Consider the following 18,438-nt stretch of genomic DNA (forward strand, 5'->3'; position numbering starts at 1 on the left):
TCTTTAGACGAATAAAAATTATCTTATATTCTCTGATCGCTCCACTGTCTGAACCGTCTGCAGAATCGGTGGTTTCTGCTGGCTCGTCGTGGAGGCTCCTCACAGTGTTTGCAAAAAAATCCAACTTGGAGATGCTCGTTTTCCTTGGAACTTGACCTCCGAGACCCCTTGAGACCAAGTGAAGTTAGGGTCTCCTCTGGGACAGGATCCTCAAGCAGGGACAGCGTCTCTACTGCCACCACGCCTTGGCACGTCTTGAGCTATTTTGGTTGTCAGAACCGAGTGCGTGGACAGCAGCCAGGGCGGTCAGCGTCACACAGGAGGGGACAGCCCCTCCCCCGTCAACACTTACTTAGCCCCAAATGTCACCGGTGCTTTGCCGAGCAGGGTTTGGCTTCTGCCAGCAGACTAGGACCGCTTAAAAGTCTCCCCTGAGGCCTCTAGCGCCCCACAGGTAGCCTGACTTCAGACTGCAGAGAGGACCCGTTTGTTCACCCCACACAGAGCCCCAAGGACGAGGGGTTTCTATCCGAGTTGCCTGCCGACTCCACATCTCCCTCAGCTGGAGGGGCATGCTCTGCGGAAGGTCTCCTGCTAGAAGACGCCTGGGGCGGACAATGCGCCACCTCCTGCCCCCCGAGTCACGTGAAGGCAGCACAGGGAACGCAGAACCCCAGGGCGTGGCGGACACCCCAGAGGTCACCGCTGCCGAGCCCGCCCCCCCAGAGGCTGCCACCTTCGCTGTTCCGGCCTCTGGGCAGTCCTTCATTCCTCCATCCTGGAGGGCTGGGTAGGAGCAAGCCGGGTGAAGCAGGGGGAGGGTGTTCCAGGAGACAGAAGAGCATTTGCAAAGACCGGAGGTGGGAGCTGACTGTCCGGCCCCGAATCATGTGGGGTAGGTCCTGGTGGGGGCGCTTGGCCTATGAGGAACCCTGGGGCACATCCGGGAGGCCCATGCGGACATCATTCCCGGGGACAGGGCCCTCCCCAGGACAGGGGCACACCAGAGCAGCCCTGGTGACCACGTCCTGCCCTGGCTGGGGTGTCTGGCGGGCCCAAGGCCCTGAGCCTGGGTCACAGGTCGCTCCGTGGGCCCTAGTTTGGGCAAGGAGGAGTGACAGCTGGCCCGAGTTGTTTTAGGGTCTGGGATCTGTGAGGAGGGGCAAGCAGGCCAGCCTCGGCCCAGGCATGAACTCTGATCACGCTCCCCCAAAACCAGACACAGGCAGACCCCACTACTAGAAACCACCCCTTTTCTCCTCCACGTGCTCCCGGCTGAAGGACAGCCAGCCCCTAGACCTGGGGCTCCTGCGCCCAATCACCCGTTAGGCCCCCAGGTGTTCCAGCCCCCCTCAGGGACCCTGACTCAGACCCGGGAGGAAACCCCCAGCGGCGGCTCCAAGGCAGCTGTTGGCTACTGTGTGTGAGGCCCCTCTGCTGGCTGTGGTCGGAAGTGCAGGCCAGGGGAAACCGCTGTCTTTTCCCGAGACCCCGGGTCAGAGAGGACAGGCCTGCCACAAAGCCGGGCTGCCCAGGGCTGCCAGAGACCAGGTAAACACGAGGGGAAGTCCCCCGCTGACCACTGACAGCCGCTGGAGCAGCTTCAGGCTGTGACAGCACAATGAAGCCCCACCCCGGTTTGGCCCCCCAGGCCAGGACCGAGTCCGTATCTGGAGCCACAAGACATTCCGGGGCACAGCCTGCCTGCTGGCCCCACCTGGGCTGGGGGTGGGGGGGGCGCTCTGGGGGAGCCCCGGCTGGAAGAGAGGAAGAAACCCGTGTCCAGGCCAGTCAGGTGATCTTTAGCCTAAGTGGGGCTCAAGGAGGCACCTGCCCAGGCTGACTGCCAGGCCAGGTCCTAAGAGCCCCGCGCCCGCGCCCGCGCCCACGGCCGTGGCCGGCTAGATGAAGGTGGAGTCCAAGGGCCCAGCATCCTGCTGGCCGAGGGCGCGCGCCTCAAACAGCTGCTTGATGAGGGCAGATTTCTCCTGCTCCAGCTGCGTGATGCGCTCACTCTTGTCGGTCACCTCCTGGACGGGCGGGAGGTCGGTCAGGGCACCCCGGGCCTCCAGCCCCCACCCTGCACCCCTCCCCGCACCTCACCTGCGTGAGGAGCCGGTTCTGCTCTTTCAGCATGAGGATGGTCTGCTGCTGCCGGCCTGGGGCTGACGGTGAGGTGGGGGCCAGGGCTGGGCACGGGGCCCCCGAGGACAATGAGGGCAGAGCCTACGGGAGGGCACAGTCAGGCAGGCCTAGCCTCCAGGACAAGGGTGAGGGGTGGCGCCAAGATGGGCACGGGCCCTAGGCGGGCGCTGGGTGGTCTGGGGGGGGGCACTCACCCTGCCAGCACAGGCCGCGGCCAACAGTTCCCCCAGGCACCGGGCTACCTCCTGGACCTTGGGCAGCAGCCGGCCCAGCGGGAGGGGGCTCCCCTCAGTCCCAAGGTCCTGAGAGGAAAGCAGAAAAGGGGAAGGTCAGAGCGCAGGACCAGCCACCGTGCCTCGAGAAGAGCCCTCACAGGTGGCACTCTTGTCTCCCCAAATTACTGCTTGAGCAGAGAGGGAGCCTACGGGTGTTGCCGGTGGGGGACATCACGGGGTGTGTGTGTGTGTGTGTGTGTGTGTGTCTGTCGGGGTGGGGGTCCCAGCACCCTGGGAGGAGGGACGGCCGATGTGCCCCGGAATAGGGCATCCCGGGCCTACCTGGGGGTGCCTGGGGTTAGGTGGGTGGTTCCTGCAGGTGCAGGGGGGGGTCACCCTGCCTAGGGACGGGGACAGCCCGGTCCCGGGCGGCGTTACTCACGGTGCTGGCCCTGCTCCGGCCCAGGCGGCGCTGGCGCTCCTGCACGCGCTGCAGCTGTTGCTGGTACCAGTCGCGGCCCCGGGCCATCATCTCCAGACCCTGGAGCAGCACCTCCTTTTCCTGCTCCAGCTCCTTCAGCTGCTTCAGCTGCACGTGCGGCAACGCACACGTGTGAATGGCGCGCGCACACACACGCGCGCGCGCACACACACACACACACACACACACACACACACACACACGGCGCGCGCCCCGCAACTCGGACGCGCGCCCGCGCAGGCCAGCCGCGCCAGCACAGCTCTGCCGGCGCACGCGCCTGTACGTGAGTCCTACGCGTGCCCGTGTTGGGAAGCACCGCCCCGTTTGTTCCCTTGCGGGCGGGCTGTCCTCTCTCGGCCCCTCCATGCAGGCTTCCCCCACAGGAACGCAGGCGACACCCCCGAGCTCAGCAGCTTCCTTTGGAGCAAATGGCGAGCACGCAGCGGGGGAGCCGGGCTCAGTTTTGGCAAAGGACAGCCTCGTGAAGCCGGCTGGTGCAGGGGCAGTTCTGGGGAGGGGCCGTGCCCACTGCGTGGTGCACGGAGGCTGCTTTCTCCCTAAAGGACTTCTTCGTGTGGTCTAGAACCACGTCTCAAGTGCATTCAAACCCAGACACTGGGACAGATGTTTGTAATTAACTCACATTCCAGCCATAGGTCCCCCAGAACCCAGACTTGACTGCCACCTCCCAGGCAGAGGGGTGGTCCAGGAGACCAAGCGTGGGGGCCAAGTCCTATCCCAGGCAAGGTGGAGAATCCCCCAGAGCCCTCACTCACCAGGTCACAGTCCACGCCGTTGGTGATGGTGTGCCTCCGACGTTCCCCTCGGGCACGGGGGGCCCGATGGGCATCGCCCATGCCTAGCTCCCGGGCCCTGCAGGCTGCTGCACCTGCCGCAGAGGAGCAAGGACCTGGGTCACTTCCAGGCCTGCCTAGTCAAGCTCAACGTCCCCCACCCCAAGCCTGGCGGTGCACAGCCGGGTGTCCAGGCCTACGTCTCTCTGGGTTCATGGGCAACTCAGAGCCTCTGCACGGGCCCTCCCCATCTCAACCCATCCTGGGGGCACGGGCAACGGCCCAGCGCAGCACACACCTTGCCTCTGTGCCTGGCTGGCGGCTGGCTCCCCACTCCATCCCCACCAGCTCCCCTCACCCCTCCCTCGGTAAGGGCCATGTGACCGCTGAGGCTGCTTGTCCGTACACACAACACAAATGTGTGCGCCCACACACATGCCCCAGCACGAGCACCCTGGGGCAGGGGCTTTACCCGGTTCTTCTCAGCACTCCCGCTGCCCAGGGTGCTTCGAGTACACTGCAGGGGCTCATGGGCTGCTAAGTACAGGGGGAGTGAGCAGGCCTCTGGCCGTCCCTGCTTCTCCCTCCGGGTCTGCCGGGGCCTTCAGGGGTGACGGGAGTCCGTGCAGGTGAAGTGTGTGCAGCTGAGTGTGCTTGGGGCTGAAGAGCCATCGGGGCCAGCTGACTTCCCCGGGGGATGGGGAGCACGTGCAGGGCAACCCGCGAGGCAGAGTAAGGTGCGGGTGTGGAGAAGGTCACCCTCCTGGCTCCCGAGCCCTATTCCCCCACACCAGGCTCAGCCTCACAGGCTCTGCCCCCTGCACTGGGGGCGGTGGTGCAAGGAAGAGGAACATGTCCACAGGGCTGGCACCAGGTCTCTGCAGGCCTCCAGCCGGCCCTGGCAGACAGGCTCCGAGCCAGCCCAGAGTTCACGTCCCAACCTGCCCATGCTGCATGGCTGGCACAGAAGATACAGCAGAGGGAGGCTAGAGAGCATGGAACCTCAGAACCCCCGGGCTTGGTGTGGGGGCAGCTCCCAGATTCCCAGATGACAGCACGCTGGATGTTCAGAGGGACCAGCAGGCGGACGCAGCCCTGTCTGTCCCCGTCTGGGCCTGAGCTAGCAGCTTGCACCAAGGGAGCCAGGGCAGGCCTGGGTGCGCTGAGCTCCAGCAGGGGATAGGGAAGGGGACCCTGGATCTCTGGAGCGGGGGGCTCTGTGAGTACGAGGGCTTTCTCTTCCTGGAAATCTGGGGGAGCTTGGAGTGCCAAGACATGCCATGCCTCTCGTCTGGGTCTCTGCCTGGAAAAGGTGACAGTGAGAGCCTGGCCTGAGACTAAAGCTGTTCTGTGGTGTCAGGCACCAGGACAGAGCAGGACTGCAGGTCTGAGGCCTCCAAACCCCAGTCCCATGGCTGATTTTCAACTACATGCAGCCACAGGGACGGCACTAGCCCTGCACTCAGAAGTGCCCCCTGCCTGCCCACACCACAGGGACAGAGTGGTTGGGCAGTGAGGAGCAGGGGGAGCCCCCAGCCTGGGGTGGGCTTCTGGACGGCTGCACCAAGGAGGCCAGGAGCCACTGTGGCTCCAAGCACCAGTCATGGGGCTGGGGGACATGGGCAAGGCTGGGGTGGAGGTCCAATGAAGCTGCCAGAGCAGTGAAGGCATAGAAAGAGCTGGCAGCGGCCATGGGTGGGGGTGGGGGGCGGGAGGCCTGCACCAGGTGGTGCACAGGTGCAGGCTGAATGGGCTGAGGGGTCTGGACCCTGCCGCCAGCCATAGTGCAGGTGCTATTTCCAGGGAAGACACTGGTGGGGGGGTGGGGGCGGCACAGGGGAGCCATTCAGCCATCTCCCAGCACTGCCAACTGGACCGGAAGCTAGGCAAGCAGCCTGCCGTCCATCCAGAGCGGCTGCGCCTGGGTCTCTCCCTGGTGTCACCCCTGCAGGCTTGAAGATTGGGCTGGAGACTCACCCACCGCTTCGCTCTTCCTGGCAACCAGGCCAGGTCCTTCGGGGCCAACTCAGCCGGCCCCGGCCTCAGTGGTGGAGGCAGCAAGCCCAGCCGTCTGAGCGGAGTTGCGGGACTGAGAACCCAAAAAGGCAGCGAGGGCCCCGCCCAGCCTGGGCCCCTCTCTCCTCTGCACTAGAGGAAAACTCTGCCTAGGCAGTTACCACGGATACGACCGAGGGTCTAAGTGTCCCCAGGTGTGGGGCAGGGGTCCTCAGTGCTCAGCTCAGGCCTGTACAGTGGCTTCCTGGTGGAGTTTGGGAGTCATCCACCAGCCCCTGGGCCCTACGATGGCCTCCCGCTGTGGAGGGGGAGGAGCTGGCCCCTGAGCACACCGGGAACCCAGGAGGCCGCTTTCCCTCCAGGCGCTTACCGGCCCCCGCGGTAGGAGAAGGGCCGCAGCGCCTCTGCGGCTCTGGCCTGAGGCGCCGGTCGCGGGGGTTCGGCGGGGGGCGGCTACGAGGCGGGGCTGGGGGCCGCCCCGCACTCACCAGCGTCCGCGCTCGGGCTCCGCTCCAGCGCCGCGCCCTGGGGCCGCTCGGGCTCCGCGGGACCGGGCGCTGCCTCTGCGGGTCCGCACAGCTTCTCTAGGCTCCGGGCCGCGCCGCCGGGGACGGCTGGCGGGGGCCGCGCGCCCAGGGGCAGGGGCTTCCTCTCCAGGACCGTCCGCGGCTCGTCAGCCGGCGCGAACACCAGGCGCGGCGGCGGCGGCGGCTGACCCCCGGGCCGCGCCGGGCAGCCTCCCCGGGCCGGGGCGCGCGCCTGGCCCCGCGGGCCGCCGTCGGCGCTCAGCAGCGAGGTGCGCAGGCCGGCCACGAAGCGCTCGAAGGTCAGGTAGCCGCTGGCCGGGGCCACCTGGCGCAGGCCCTCGAGCACGCCGCGGGGCAGCTCGCGCGCGTCGGCGCCCTGCCAGCGGGACTCGATCTCGCGCAGGTGCACGCAGCCCCGCCGCCGGTCGTCCAGGATGTCGAACAGCGTGCGCAGGCTCTGCAGGAAGGCGCGCGGCAGCCCCTCCGTGCCGGGCGCGGGCGCGGCGGGCGGCCCGTGGCCCGGCTCGGCCATCGCGGCTCCGGCCATGGGCTGCCGCCGCCGGGCTCCGTCCTGGGCTCGGTCCCCGCGGCGTCCGCGCTCCGTCCCCCCGGGGCCCGACGGCGGGGCCCGGCCGGCGCGCGCAACCCGGCGCGACAATAGCTGCGACTTTTTGAATGGACCCTTCTCGTGGCGTCAGCGCTCATTAGCATTCGCGGCAGCCATTGGCCGAAGCCGGCCCGTCTGCTCCCGGATTGGCTGAGAGGCCGCCAGCCCGGTTTGATTTTTCCGCCGAGGGCCCCGCCCCGCCCCGCGCGCTCCCGCCGCCGTGCGGGGCGGGGCCGGGGGTGCGCCGAGACACGGGTACTAGCCTGGGGGCGGGGTCCCGACTCGGCCTCCTCCGGGCCTCGCGGGTGGCGGGCGGAGCCCCGAGCGGACCCCTTTCTCCTCCCCCTCCCCCTCCCGCGGCGGCTCAGCCCTCTCGGAGGGGCGGGGCCCGGCGCCCTACGAAAACCTGTCCCCAGGTGGCCTCGTGGGGTAAGGATGGGGAGCACACCTCCTCTGGGAGTCACCTTCCCTGTCTGACTCCCCTGGGGACTCTTCGCTGAGGGTCCCCGGGCCCAGGCACCTCGACTCTGGGGCCCATGTGCCAGGAGAGTCCCAAGAGGACTGGGCTCCAGCCAGCAGGACGCTTCCCCTTACAGAGGCCTGTCTGTCCACACTGCTGCCGGCTCCTCCCCTTGTCCCTGGGGATAGCCTGGCCTTTCCTGCCTATTGCAGGACAAAGCCACTTTTTCCTGTGTCCCCAGATCCCCATCTGGTGACCAGCTCTCCTCTGCTCCAGCCTCTTCCCCTGGCCGGACCCTTCCTCCAGCGGTTCCCCAGGCGCTCCCGGCCGGGCAGCCCTGTGTCCCCAGCGGCCCCTGCTTCATTTCCAGCCAGCATCCAGTCATTCTGTCTGGTCAGTCTGGGAGGGGGCCGGGGCTTAGCCTGCGGTCTCGTCCAGAAGAGAACTTCCTCTTGCTAGGGCGGTGAGGTGACTTTCTTCCTGCCCAGGACGTGCGGTTCCCTGGGACAGGTGCCCTGTTCACGAGAGCCCCCCGTGTCAGGGCTTCCTGACTCCATTGTAAATGCGGCCTGCCTTTATTACCTTTCACACGCCTCAGAGTTGAGGCTCCTTTACGGTAAGGAATTTTGGAAGCACCTAGAAAGCTGTGAGCCTGGAGTTTCCCTGTGGAGCCTAGCTCATCCCAGCCTTCCCCTTCAGGGACAGGACTAGCCAGAATCCCAGAACAGCATTCAGGCCGTTTTTCCTGTAGTTCGCCTCTCCCTCCTTCCAGCACACCCTGCCCCATCCCCCATCCTTAGGGTGCCCAGCATTCTCTCACCTCTGGGCCCTTGCACATGGTAGCTGTCCCGCCAGGAACATGTTTCCCTGTCTGCTCCTGGCCATCACTGTGCGTCCTTTGAAACCCCACTCAGGTACCCGACCCACCCTTGGAAGTCTGGTTAGATGTCCTGACCTTCAAAGCATAAGGCTGCTTTCTCCTAGCTCTTGTGCTTCTCTCCCCATGGGTCCTTCCCTGTGCTTTCTGGAAGCAGGACAGGGCCACCCCAAGGCCTGGCTTCAGCCTGGCCCACAGTGGAGGCTTAGTGGGTGACCAGCACATGGGAAGCCTCATCCTGGAGGTCACAGTGGAAACACCACCCTTGGGTGGGATGGGGAGGCCCGGGGACAGCTCCGTGGTGGTGGTGGGGGGGGGGTGTTGTGTGGATGTGGAGGCCAGCGGCCAGCGCCAAGCGATGCTGCTACAGCTCAGGACAGCAGGACAGCGTGGCCAGCAGCACCCAGGCCAGGGCCACTGTGAGCCTGAGTCCACCGTGCAGAGAAAGCAAGGCCTGCTCAGAGTGTCAGGAGCCATGGGGGAGGAAGTCCCCACTGGCCTTTGGCCTGCCGGCCTCCCGGTGGGCTTCTCTGGCTAGCTCTGGGTGTGGGACTAAGGCGTGGCCCTCGTGTACTTCCTGTCCTGAATTCTGACCGCTTCCTCCTCTCTAGCCTGGCCCGACACTTTCCTAGCTCTGTACCTTTCAGTGTTGCTATCTCCCCCGGAGGGCTTCCCAGAGCCCCGAGCCAGGTGGGTCCCCTGTGGCCCCTGTACTTTTTGAGGGGCCCATCCCCGTTGTGACCATGTTCTCACTGTGCCGGCTTGGAGCTCCTTGGTGGTGGACAGGGGGACTGGGCCCCTTTGTCCCCTGCCTAACGCAGCATGGAGTCAAGGACAGGTAGCTGCCCAGTTCTGGCGATTCTCTGGTCTCTATTCCTGCAGTAACAACCAGGGACCTTGGCCAAAAGCCTGCCTTTTGCAGGTGGTCCAGGAGGCTGTTACTCACCCCTGCCTCCCTGGCACTCCCACCTGTCTGCCCAGGTGGGTCAGCTGTCCTTCTTCTGGCTCTTTAGGTGCCTCTGGCTACACAGCCTCAATTGTCCAAACCCTCCCGATCTCAGCCCCACCCCCACCTTGAAGTGAGATTTGGGGGTCACTCTGACTGAGATGAGCCCTGAGTTCACGTGACACCTGCCTTCAAGGGCACATGTGCAGGGGGTAAGGGTTCCCCTAGACTCTGGCCTGGGTGTGGGACCTACTCCGCTCCTTGGTTCCTTACCTCCCACGCACATCTCCAACATCTGCCCCAAACTGCCCTTCAGCTGCCACAAACCATTGGAGCAGACCATTCATTCATTCATTCATTCATTCAGAGAGCACTCCCTGAACACTTGCTGTGGCCCAGTCACTGTGCTAGATGTGGGATTCAACACTCATTCACCTAACAAACATTTTTTTTTTTAAATATTAAGATCAGCTTACCAATTTCTTTAAAAAAATTTTTTTTCAACGTTTATTTATTTTTGGGACAGAGAGAGACAGAGTATGAACGGGGGAGGGGCAGAGAGAGAGGGAGACACAGAATCAGAAACAGGCTCCAGGCTCTGAGCCATCAGCCCAGAGCCTGACGCGGGGCTCGAACTCACGGACCGCGAGATCGTGACCTGGCTGAAGTCGGACGCTTAACCGACTGTGCCCCCCAGGCGCCCCCCAAACAAACATTTCTTGAGTTCCTCCTGTGTGCTGGGCATTCATCTAGAGTGAGGGGGCACAGCAGTGAACCAGACTACATCCAGCTGTTGTGGAGTTTCCTTTCTGAGGGGAGTCGGGCAGCAAAGAACACAGAAAGGCAGGAAGGAACAGAGACGGATGGGAAGGTGCTGTCTGAGCCAACACGAGCTGGGATGGTCTCCCCAAGGAGGTGACACAGGAGCAGAGACCTGGCAGAGTGTGGCAGGAAGTCTCCGGGAAAGAGTGGTCCAGGTAGGAGGAACAGTGAGTGCAAAGGTCCTGAGGCAGGCCTAAGGCCATCCCTGAAAAGTCCACCAGAATTTAGAGTGCACCCCCAGGGGGCTGTGAAGCTCTCCTGCCTAACCCAAGAAAGGAACATGTGGGAGTTTCTATGTACAGAACCTGCCTGCACCGAGACACAATTGCCTTGTAAGGGTTAAATTGTAGTGTGGGGCTAACTCTTAGCTTGAAAAATAACAGCCTCATACTCTTGTAAATTAGGCCTCACCAATTAAGGAAACAAAGGTTCAAAGAAAAGAGCGTCAGAGGCAGGGTCAAGGAGATCCACTGGTTGCAACTTAGAGGCAGAAAGTCTAAAATAAACACCTCATTAGGCGACTGTTTCTAACTCATTTGGCAACTGTTTCTCTGTTCTGTTCCCAGGTGATGATAAAACGACGTGACCGGCTATAAAAACTCTGTACCCCGGCTGTTCCGGGCGCCCTCTTATCAGGAGTGTTGGTCCCGATCGGTCGGCCTGGCCTCTCGTTGTCATAAACTTTGTTGTGACTGTCACCGGTGCCCGTAGCGTTCTGTTTCACGAGTCGTGTGGATGTAACAGCCTTAACAGGGGTTAGCTGGGGCAGGTCTGGAGGAGAGGTCACTTCTCATTTCGGGTCCCAAAATGCCATTTGAATTTGTTTTACTTTAAGATTTAATAAAAACTTTTTTTTGGAAGCTTTGTCCCCAAACGGCCCAAGCTACTCTCATTATATTTTCACAAGGGAGTTTATAGACATCAAGATCGCTATTTTAATAATAGGAAAATATTTTAAAGTCATAGTTAAGATAATGCGGCAGGGCGAAGGGCGAACCTGAGCGGTTCGGTTACGTGGCAATGCGAAGGACGAAGGGTGTGAAGGAGGAAGCCCCGGCGGGTGCTGGGCGGCCCCCTTGGGAGGCCTTGGCGGCATCCAGACAGCCGACCCTACTGACGATCGGGCTCTATCCTCCCCAGCCCAGACGGCAGGGGTCTTGGTCAAGGCAAACACAGTCTCCACGTCGGGTGCCCTGACCCTCAGGGCTGTGGGGTCCAGAGGGGGGTACGTTAGAACTGAAGTCCGCCCTCACGCGCCGGGATCCGGGGTTTCGGGGCTTCCCGACTCAGGGGCGCCGGGCCCCCACGCCTCGGGCGTCGCTAGCCCTCTGACTCGGCCCCTCAGCGTCCGGCGCCGAGCGGATAGGGGCGGAGTCAGGCGGGGGAGGGAAGGGGGCCCCTGGAGGAGGGGCGGGGCCGGAGGAGGGAGGGGGCACTCGGGGGCGGGGTCGGGGCGTGGCGCCCAGGCCCCGCCCCTCCGGGGGTCGCCACCTCCCGCCGGGTCCCGTGACGCCGGTAGGAGCGCGCGAGTCACGAGTGCCCGCGCGGCCGACCGCGGCGACATGGCTTCGGAGCGGGACGTGCGCGCCCGGCTGCAGCGCGCGGGCCAGGAACACCTGCTGCGCTTCTGCGCCGAGCTGGCTCCGGGGCCGCGCGCCGCGCTCCTGGCCGAGCTGGAGGCGCTGGAGCCCGAGGCGCTGCGCGAGCACTGCCAGCGCGCGGCTGCGGCCTGCGCGTGCCCCCCGGGCCCGGAGCCCGGCCTGGCCGCGCGCCTGCGGCCCCTGCCCCCTGAGCGCGTGGGCAGCGCGAGCCGGTGCGACCCTGAGACGCGGCGGCTCTGGGAGGAGGAAGGTAGGCGGGGCGGGGGTCCCCGGTCGGGGTGGGCCTGGCCGGCGCAGGGGGCCTTGCCCAAAGTGGGGTGACAGGAGAGCTTGTACTCGGAGGAGTTTGGCGCGCCTCGTTCCTTTGTGGGGTCTCCGTTCACACGCCAGCTGGCGACTCAGGTGTAGGGCTCCAAAAGCTGGGAAGGTGGCAGCCGCCCTCAGGCGGCTTCCCCCTCCAGCGAGTGCTTTGTGCAGGCGCACACCTGGATGGTCAGCTGCCCAGGCCACAAGCCTGCTGACAGCAGGGAACCCCTTGCACATTTGTACACGCTCCGTTTCACAACCGCGCTGGCCCCGGGTGCACTCTTGGCTTCTTGGCCTTACGGGTGAGGCAGGTGCTCCTGGAGGGAAGCTGCCCAGGGCCCCCACCAGACTGCTCTGACCAGTCTGACCTGGTGTTCCCTCTGAAGGACCCAGGCTGGGAATAAGCCCTGGAGGACATCATCAGGACTTCTGATGGGTCTGGACAAGGTCAGCTTTGGGTGGGGCCCTGGCCCACATGAGGTCGGAATGTTATTTGGAGATCTCTGTTCTGTGGCTCTCAGAAGTTTTAGAGTCCTGGGCGCACCTCTGGCTTGCTCTGAAGTGAGGGGGTGGTTATATGGCAGGTCCCAGGGGTCCCCTCACGGCACCCTCTGCCCCCAGGTTTCCACCAGATCGCCCTGAGCAAGGTGGCTGTGCTGCTGCTGGCTGGTGGGCAGGGCACGCGCCTAGGCGTGACCTACCCCAAGGGCATGTATCAGGTGGGACTGCCCAGCCAGAAGAGCCTGTACCAGCTGCAGGCAGAACGGATTCGGCGGGTGGAGCAGCTGGCCAGCGAGCGCAGCGGGACCCAGTGCGCCATACCCTGGTGTGCCTTTCCCTCCTCACCCTGTCCCCAGAATGATCCCCTGCCCACGCAGCATCAGCCCTGCCCCACACCGAGACTCGAGTCCCAACCCCCAGCCCCAGCCCAGACTCCGAGGCCAGCCCCTATCGGAGCCCTGGATCCCCGAGCGGCCGGGCCCTTCCGAGGGCCTGCTCAGCCCTGCCTCTCCTCGCAGGTACATCATGACGAGTGAGTTCACGCTGGAGCCCACCGCCAGGTTCTTCAAGGAGCACGACTTCTTCCACCTGGACCCCAACAACGTGATCATGTTTGAGCAGCGCATGCTGCCTGCTGTGACCTTTGATGGCAGGGCCATCCTGGAGAAGAAAGACAAGGTTGCCATGGCCCCAGGTATGCCCCGCCCCTGAGTCAGGGAAGCGCTGCCTGGTCTAGAACAAGGAGCTAATCGGAGGTCAGGAGGGCTGCACGCGGCCAGAACGTCATGCTAGAAGGCTGTGTGGTTCTGGGCGACTGGCCTCCTCTCTCTGGGCCTTGATTCCCGTGTGTCGCATGACACAGCCATAGGGCTACTTGGATAGTGACACAGAGCTGCCTCAGGTACAAGGTCCAGCCCCAGGGGCCTCTCCTGCCTCCAGCAGGCTCTGGACTGGATGGCTGAAGCCCCGGGGACTGGTCCCTTTCTCCCTTGGCAGATGGCAACGGAGGGCTGTACCGCGCGCTGTCAGACCACCAGATTCTAGAGGACATGGAGCGTCGGGGAGTGGAGTTTGTGCACGTGTACTGTGTGGACAACATTCTCGTGCGGCTGGCTGACCCTGTCTTCGTCGGCTTTTGCGTGCTGCGGGGCGCAGACTGTGGGGCCAAGGTGAGCCTCCCCGCCCACTGCCCGGCTGCCTGCCTCGCCCCGCCCCCGGCCCCGCCCCCGGCCCCGCCCCCGGCAGCCTTTCCTGTCTCTGCCTCCGCTGCAGGTGGTGGAAAAGGCGTCCCCGGAGGAGCCGGTGGGGGTGGTGTGCCAGGTGGACGGAGTCCCTCAGGTGGTGGAGTACAGCGAGATCAGCCCCGAGACCGCACGGCTTCGCGGGCCCGATGGGAGCCTCCTCTACCACCTGGGCAACATCTGCAACCACTTTTTCACTCGAGGCTTCCTCCGGGCTGTCGTCAGGTGTGCTCAGCAGGTGGCCAAGGGTGCTGGCCAGGGAGGCTGGCCTGAGCCCAGCGGGGCTGCGGTCAGGGGCCAGCCTGGGTTGGGGTGCATTTAAGTCGGCCAACGCCACCAGACCTCTAGCAGCTGCTATAAGGCTCTGGGTCCCGGTTGGCCTGCTCTTCTTCCCCACACGGTGGCTGTGGCCTCAGGCCCCACCTCTGCCCTGTGACGTGCCAGCTGCCATTTCACCTGGGCGGCGATGTGGCCAGTGGTGCCAGTCTCTCTCGCGGGCTGGGGAGCGTAAGAGGGTGCCTGTGTCCTTCCGGAGACAGGGCTCAGCTCCCGGGGCTCCTGTGCCCTGCGGTGTCCGTCTGTCGGCCCATCCTGCCTGGCCAGGTGTGCAGAGAGGTGGGGAGGGGGCTCCCAGGGGTGTCCCGTCTGAACCGTGTCTTTCCTTCTTTTGTTCTCCTGTCTCCCCCCCCCCCCCCACAAGTGAGTTTGAGCCCTTGCTGAAGCCACACGTGGCTGTGAAGAAGGTCCCGTACGTGGATGAGGAGGGAAATCTGGTAAAGCCGCTAAAACCAAATGGGATAAAGCTGGAGAAGTTTGTGTTTGATGTGTTCCCGTTCGCTAAGTTAGTGGCAAAAGTCGTCTATCTTTTTCTTTCTCTCCTCTCCTTGTTTTGGTGGTGGGTTCTGAGACCTAGTTGGGCTGGGAAGTGGAGGCTTGTGGGGGACAGTGGGGGTGCACCTTTGCAGTGGGGGGCTAGGGGCTGTAGGCGGGCTCCAGAAGGGGGCTCACACTGCCCCTGCAGTGTGAGCATGGTGACATCTGGAGCAGTTGGAGTCTTGGGGGCTGTGCTTTGGGGGCCACCCCTGCCACTCCTGAGCCTTCCGTCTGCTCCTGGCCGGGGTTAGGAGGCTGTTCCCAGGCCGGTGGCTGGGGGACTCCCAGGGGACTTGGCCCTCAATCTGGGGCCTCAGGGTCTGTGGGTTTGGCAGGTGGGAATGGGGTGGGGGGGAATCAGGCAGCCCCAGGGATCTGAGAAACAAAGACACACGCAGTGACTGTGGGGCCTCCTGCGTGGAACAGACCACCATTTAGTCGTCGTGAGCCCGGTGCAGGTTTTGTCTGCCCAGGACCGGGGCCTCTGGGTCAGGACATCTGGTCACCAGCGGTCGTCCGCACAGGAACTTCGTGGCCTTCGAAGTGTCTCGGGAGGAGGAGTTTTCTCCTCTGAAGAATGCTGCCTCGGCGGCTAGCGACAACCCCACCACGACTCGGTGCGCCCTGCTCCTACAGCATTACCGCTGGGCCCTGCAGGCAGGGGCCCACTTTCTGGACGCGTGTGGGGCACGGCTCCCTGAGCTGCCCAGGTGAGTGTGCCCGTCAGCATGCTCCTCAAAGGACAAGGGTGTCAGGGTCCAGCTCCCCACCCCAGGCCCTTGCCGGCTCCACTGCTGTCTGAGCTGCGCTGGGAGCTTGGGCTCCAGCACCACGCTGAGGATGGGTGGCCACACACCCGGGCCAGCCATACAGTGACTGCCTGCAGCTCTGAGCCCAACTCCTCAAGGTCTGCTCAGGGCCTTGGGGAAGGGGGGTGGCTGCCAGCCTTCCTGACTTATCTGTAAGCTCTGAAACCAAGACCTAGGCGTGACGTGTAGAAAAACAGCAATGCAGGTCACGTCTCAGGACTGGAAAAGGAAACGACAGAGCCACCACCTACATCACGCTGCCCAGGGGGACCTGTGCGGGGTACCCGCAGGGCTGAGGGGTGTCTTCCAGCCCAGATCAGAGCCGATCACTCAAGTCAGGGGCAGTTTGCCGAGGGCTCTGGGGGTGCCGTGGAAGGGAGTGGTGCTGAGGAGAGATCTTTGGGAGCTGGGCCAGGCAAGGCCAGCCCCAGGGCACACACCCTGGAGCAGGTGCTGACACATGGGCTCCCACAGCTTGCCCAGCAGCGGAGAGCCTCCTGCCATCTGTGAGATCTCGCCTTTGGTATCATACTCTGGAGAGGTGAGAGTTGACAGGCTCATTCAAGTCTTTTCTGGGGTAGGGATGCATGATCGGGAGGAGGGCTGGGGAGTGGCGGATGCTGGGGCGGAAAGTCACAGCTCTGCCTCACGTTACCGATGAGACAAATAGTTTTTCAAATACAGAGGATCCTCTAGGATGTAGGGTGGGTGAGGCATCAGGAGGCCCCAAGGACCAGGAGAGGCCAGGAGGATATCAGGTGAGGCCAGAGGCTAGGGTTCCAGCCAGGCTTTGTGGGACCCTTGCAAGGAAGGAATGCTGGCGCCGACCCTTTGAGAAGATCTGGGCTCAAGAGGGCCTGGGTCTGCAAGTGGCATCCGACCCTTAGTGCTGGGAGCGAGTCTGGCCCTACCCCACACGGGCTCAAGGCAGAATATGGACCCCCCCTGGGGACAGAGGTTAACACGTGGACATAATGACATCCTTGTTTCCAGGCTCTGGAGGCGTATCTGCAAGGCCGGGAGTTCCCATCCCCGCTGATCCTGGATGAGAACCGGGCCAGGGCTCTGCAGCCCTGACTTGCTCTCTGGCCTGCCAACCCCGGGGTCCTGAGGGGTGGCGCCGCTCCCGTCCTTGTTCCCGGGGACACAAATGACCAAACGAGGCTCTTTGGCCGTGCTCCTGGCTGTGAGGTCTGGGCGAGAGGCAGAGGTGCGGCGTCCTCGGGGAGGGCAGCAGGCCTGCCTCTGTCGGAGCGGAGACGTACGTGAGGACGGCGGCACTTCGAGCCCTACGTGCAGATCCGCCCGGCGGGGAGCACCGGCCACTCCAGCTTTTCTGCAGACCCACGGACAGACGAGGCGAGAGGAGGGGACGGTGTCCGTCCCCCGCAGGGTGACCTACCAAAGGTGCTGCTCCCTCCCTCTCTTGCAGCTGACCAAGTACCTGGCATGGCGGTGGTGGGGGTGTCACGGCCTAGCCCTCCAGCCCCCCAGTGCCCACCACCTACCCCCACCCACCCCCCACGCACAGCCTGCACACCTAAAACTGAATTCTCTCAATCTCCCTTGGAGGCCTTGGCTCCTCGGCCAGGGCTACGGTTGGTTCAGGCTGCTGAATTTTAGGTCTTTTCCCGAACAACCAGTGGGGCCAATTCCAGTGGCCGCACGTGGTGGCTGATTGGTCTGAAATATAAGCAGGCGGGGAGCACCGTCCCCCAACCAGCTTGCCAGTAGCTTCTGACAGATCTTGGTGCTCACGGACCTCCCGCGCTCTCTGGAGGGAGACACAGACGCCACGTACGGGGCCACGGTCCCCACGCCGCACCCCTGCGGCCCCACCGAGGCTGGGGAAGACCCGCTGGCCCCGGCCCCTAGCCCTGCTGCTCCGGGCCCCAGTGCCTGCTGCTCTCCCCTCCGGAAAGCAGCACGGGGCACCTCCCCGCCCGCTGACGCGAAGGGCGGCCTGGAATGCAGCCTGCCGCTCCGCCAGGCCGCCTGCTCCCACACCCTCACACTGCAGCGACACCCCCACGGAAGCCGGTTTCCCCAGGGCGAGGATGTCACCAGGGCGGTGGGTTCAGAGGCCGCTGACTCCTCCAGTGGCTTGTAGTGGACTAGCGGAGGGTGGACGTGTGTCCCCGCACCCGGACCTGGGCGTGGCGGCGGGGTCGGGGCCAGGCCCAAAGCCCAGAGGAGGACTCTGCTCCCACCCGCGCTGTGCCAGTCCTTCGCAGACCTCAGAACGAACCGCGTGCCTTACGACGCTTCTCCCAGCTGCTCCGCTGGCAAGCAGAGGGCCTGGGACAGAGGAGGGCCAGCCAAGGCGGGGGCCCAGGTCCAGGGTCCTGCCCACAGCTGCTGCTCCTCACTGCCACAGCCCAACGACCGTGCAGCCTCTTTCCTACACCAGCTGGCCCAGAGATCCGGGGGCACAAGAGCCTTCGGAAAGGCTTCTCCACAGGATTGAAGCACGTCCCCAAACCAGGAACACGGGTGGAGCCCTAGGTCACCGCTCACAGGTGCGCGCTGCTGTGCACGCTGCACTCAAGAGGCAGGACGGGCCCCTCAGCACAAAACTGTCCCTCCCCAGACGACCGATGAGGAAGCCACGGACTTCTGAGAGGCTGCCAAACTCTTGGATTTCCCGCAGAACGTGGCGGATTCCCAATAAACGCAAGATGCCCTGATTGATCCCTGGCCTGGCCAGCGCAGTTTCTGACCGGCACGGGTGCTGGGAACGGCAACCAGGGGTTCCCAGCTCCGTGCATCCAAGAGAGCAAGAGTCCACACGCTGAGCCCGCACCTGCTCTGGGCGGCCCAGGAGTCCCCTCGAGCTCCCACCCAGCTCTTCGCCAGGGTCTCAGGGAGGCCAGGGACCACCTAGTGAGTCTGACACCCTGCGGGGGGGGGGGGGGGCAGAACCACCCCACCACACCCCGGCTAGATCTCCTGGGGTGGGCTCCCGCGCCCTCAGCTGGAGAGCCGGTGATCCACCCTCCAGATACCACCTTCTCCCTGCTGTCGGCATGTGCAGGGACGGACGCACGAGGGCACCGCTGGCACTACCGGCAGAGCCCTGTGTGGGGAAAAGACCCGCAGGGGCCTCGGGGATGACCCCCGCTAGGGAAGGGGGGGGGGGACGGAGAGCAGGAGACGCTTTCTGGGGCAGCTTCAGACAAGCCAGGGAGGCGCACACACCCCTAAGTGCGGCGGCCGG

At 64.3% G+C, this 18,438-nt stretch overlaps 2 protein-coding genes across 3 annotated transcripts; one reads left to right on the forward strand and one right to left on the reverse strand.

Moving 5' to 3' along the window:
• Positions 1–6,741, reverse strand: SAPCD2 (suppressor APC domain containing 2). Its single transcript, XM_047828939.1, has 6 exons — positions 6,140–6,741; positions 3,618–3,730; positions 2,803–2,949; positions 2,340–2,447; positions 2,104–2,226; positions 1–2,030 (listed from the first exon to the last, which is right to left on the reverse strand). Exons 1-6 carry the CDS (start codon positions 6,723–6,725, stop codon positions 1,902–1,904), a joined length of 1,206 nt encoding a protein of 401 aa, XP_047684895.1. The 5' UTR covers positions 6,726–6,741; the 3' UTR covers positions 1–1,901.
• A 4,655-nt stretch (positions 6,742–11,396) lies between these two features.
• Positions 11,397–17,912, forward strand: UAP1L1 (UDP-N-acetylglucosamine pyrophosphorylase 1 like 1). Of its 2 annotated transcripts, XM_047830001.1 has the most exons (9): positions 11,397–11,741; positions 12,419–12,623; positions 12,817–12,992; positions 13,295–13,467; positions 13,571–13,764; positions 14,240–14,380; positions 14,937–15,122; positions 15,696–15,762; positions 16,215–17,912. In XM_047830001.1, the coding sequence occupies exons 1-9, from the start codon at positions 11,453–11,455 to the stop codon at positions 16,296–16,298; spliced, it is 1,515 nt and encodes a 504-aa protein (XP_047685957.1). In that variant the 5' UTR covers positions 11,397–11,452; the 3' UTR covers positions 16,299–17,912. The 2 variants fall into 2 exon arrangements, with proteins under 2 accessions (XP_047685957.1, XP_047685956.1); XM_047830000.1 differs by lacking the exon at positions 16,215–17,912 and having other exon boundaries at positions 15,696–16,195.
• Positions 17,913–18,438: the final 526 nt, after the last annotated feature.

Source organism: Prionailurus viverrinus, chromosome D4 (assembly GCF_022837055.1).
Source record: "Prionailurus viverrinus isolate Anna chromosome D4, UM_Priviv_1.0, whole genome shotgun sequence".
Lineage (NCBI taxonomy): Eukaryota > Metazoa > Chordata > Mammalia > Carnivora > Felidae > Prionailurus > Prionailurus viverrinus.

What these genes read in the sequence shown, in the direction of transcription:
- SAPCD2 (XM_047828939.1), bottom strand. Translation starts at nt 6,725, where the DNA reads ATGGCCGGAGCCGCGATGGCCGAGCCGGGCCACGGGCCGCCCGCCGCG. An exon ending in GAGCCCGAGCGCGGACGCTG is followed by an intron (nt 3,731 to 6,139) that starts GTGAGTGCGGGG and finishes CCTCTGCGGCAG; the next exon opens with GTGCAGCAGCCTGCAGGGCC. An exon ending in CCGCGGCCTGTGCTGGCAGG is followed by an intron (nt 2,227 to 2,339) that starts GTGAGTGCCCCC and finishes GCCCTCCCGTAG; the next exon opens with GCTCTGCCCTCATTGTCCTC.
- UAP1L1 (XM_047830000.1), top strand. Translation starts at nt 11,453, where the DNA reads ATGGCTTCGGAGCGGGACGTGCGCGCCCGGCTGCAGCGCGCGGGCCAG. An exon ending in CAAGGTTGCCATGGCCCCAG is followed by an intron (nt 12,993 to 13,294) that starts GTATGCCCCGCC and finishes CTCCCTTGGCAG; the next exon opens with ATGGCAACGGAGGGCTGTAC. An exon ending in GATGTGTTCCCGTTCGCTAA is followed by an intron (nt 14,381 to 14,936) that starts GTTAGTGGCAAA and finishes TCGTCCGCACAG; the next exon opens with GAACTTCGTGGCCTTCGAAG.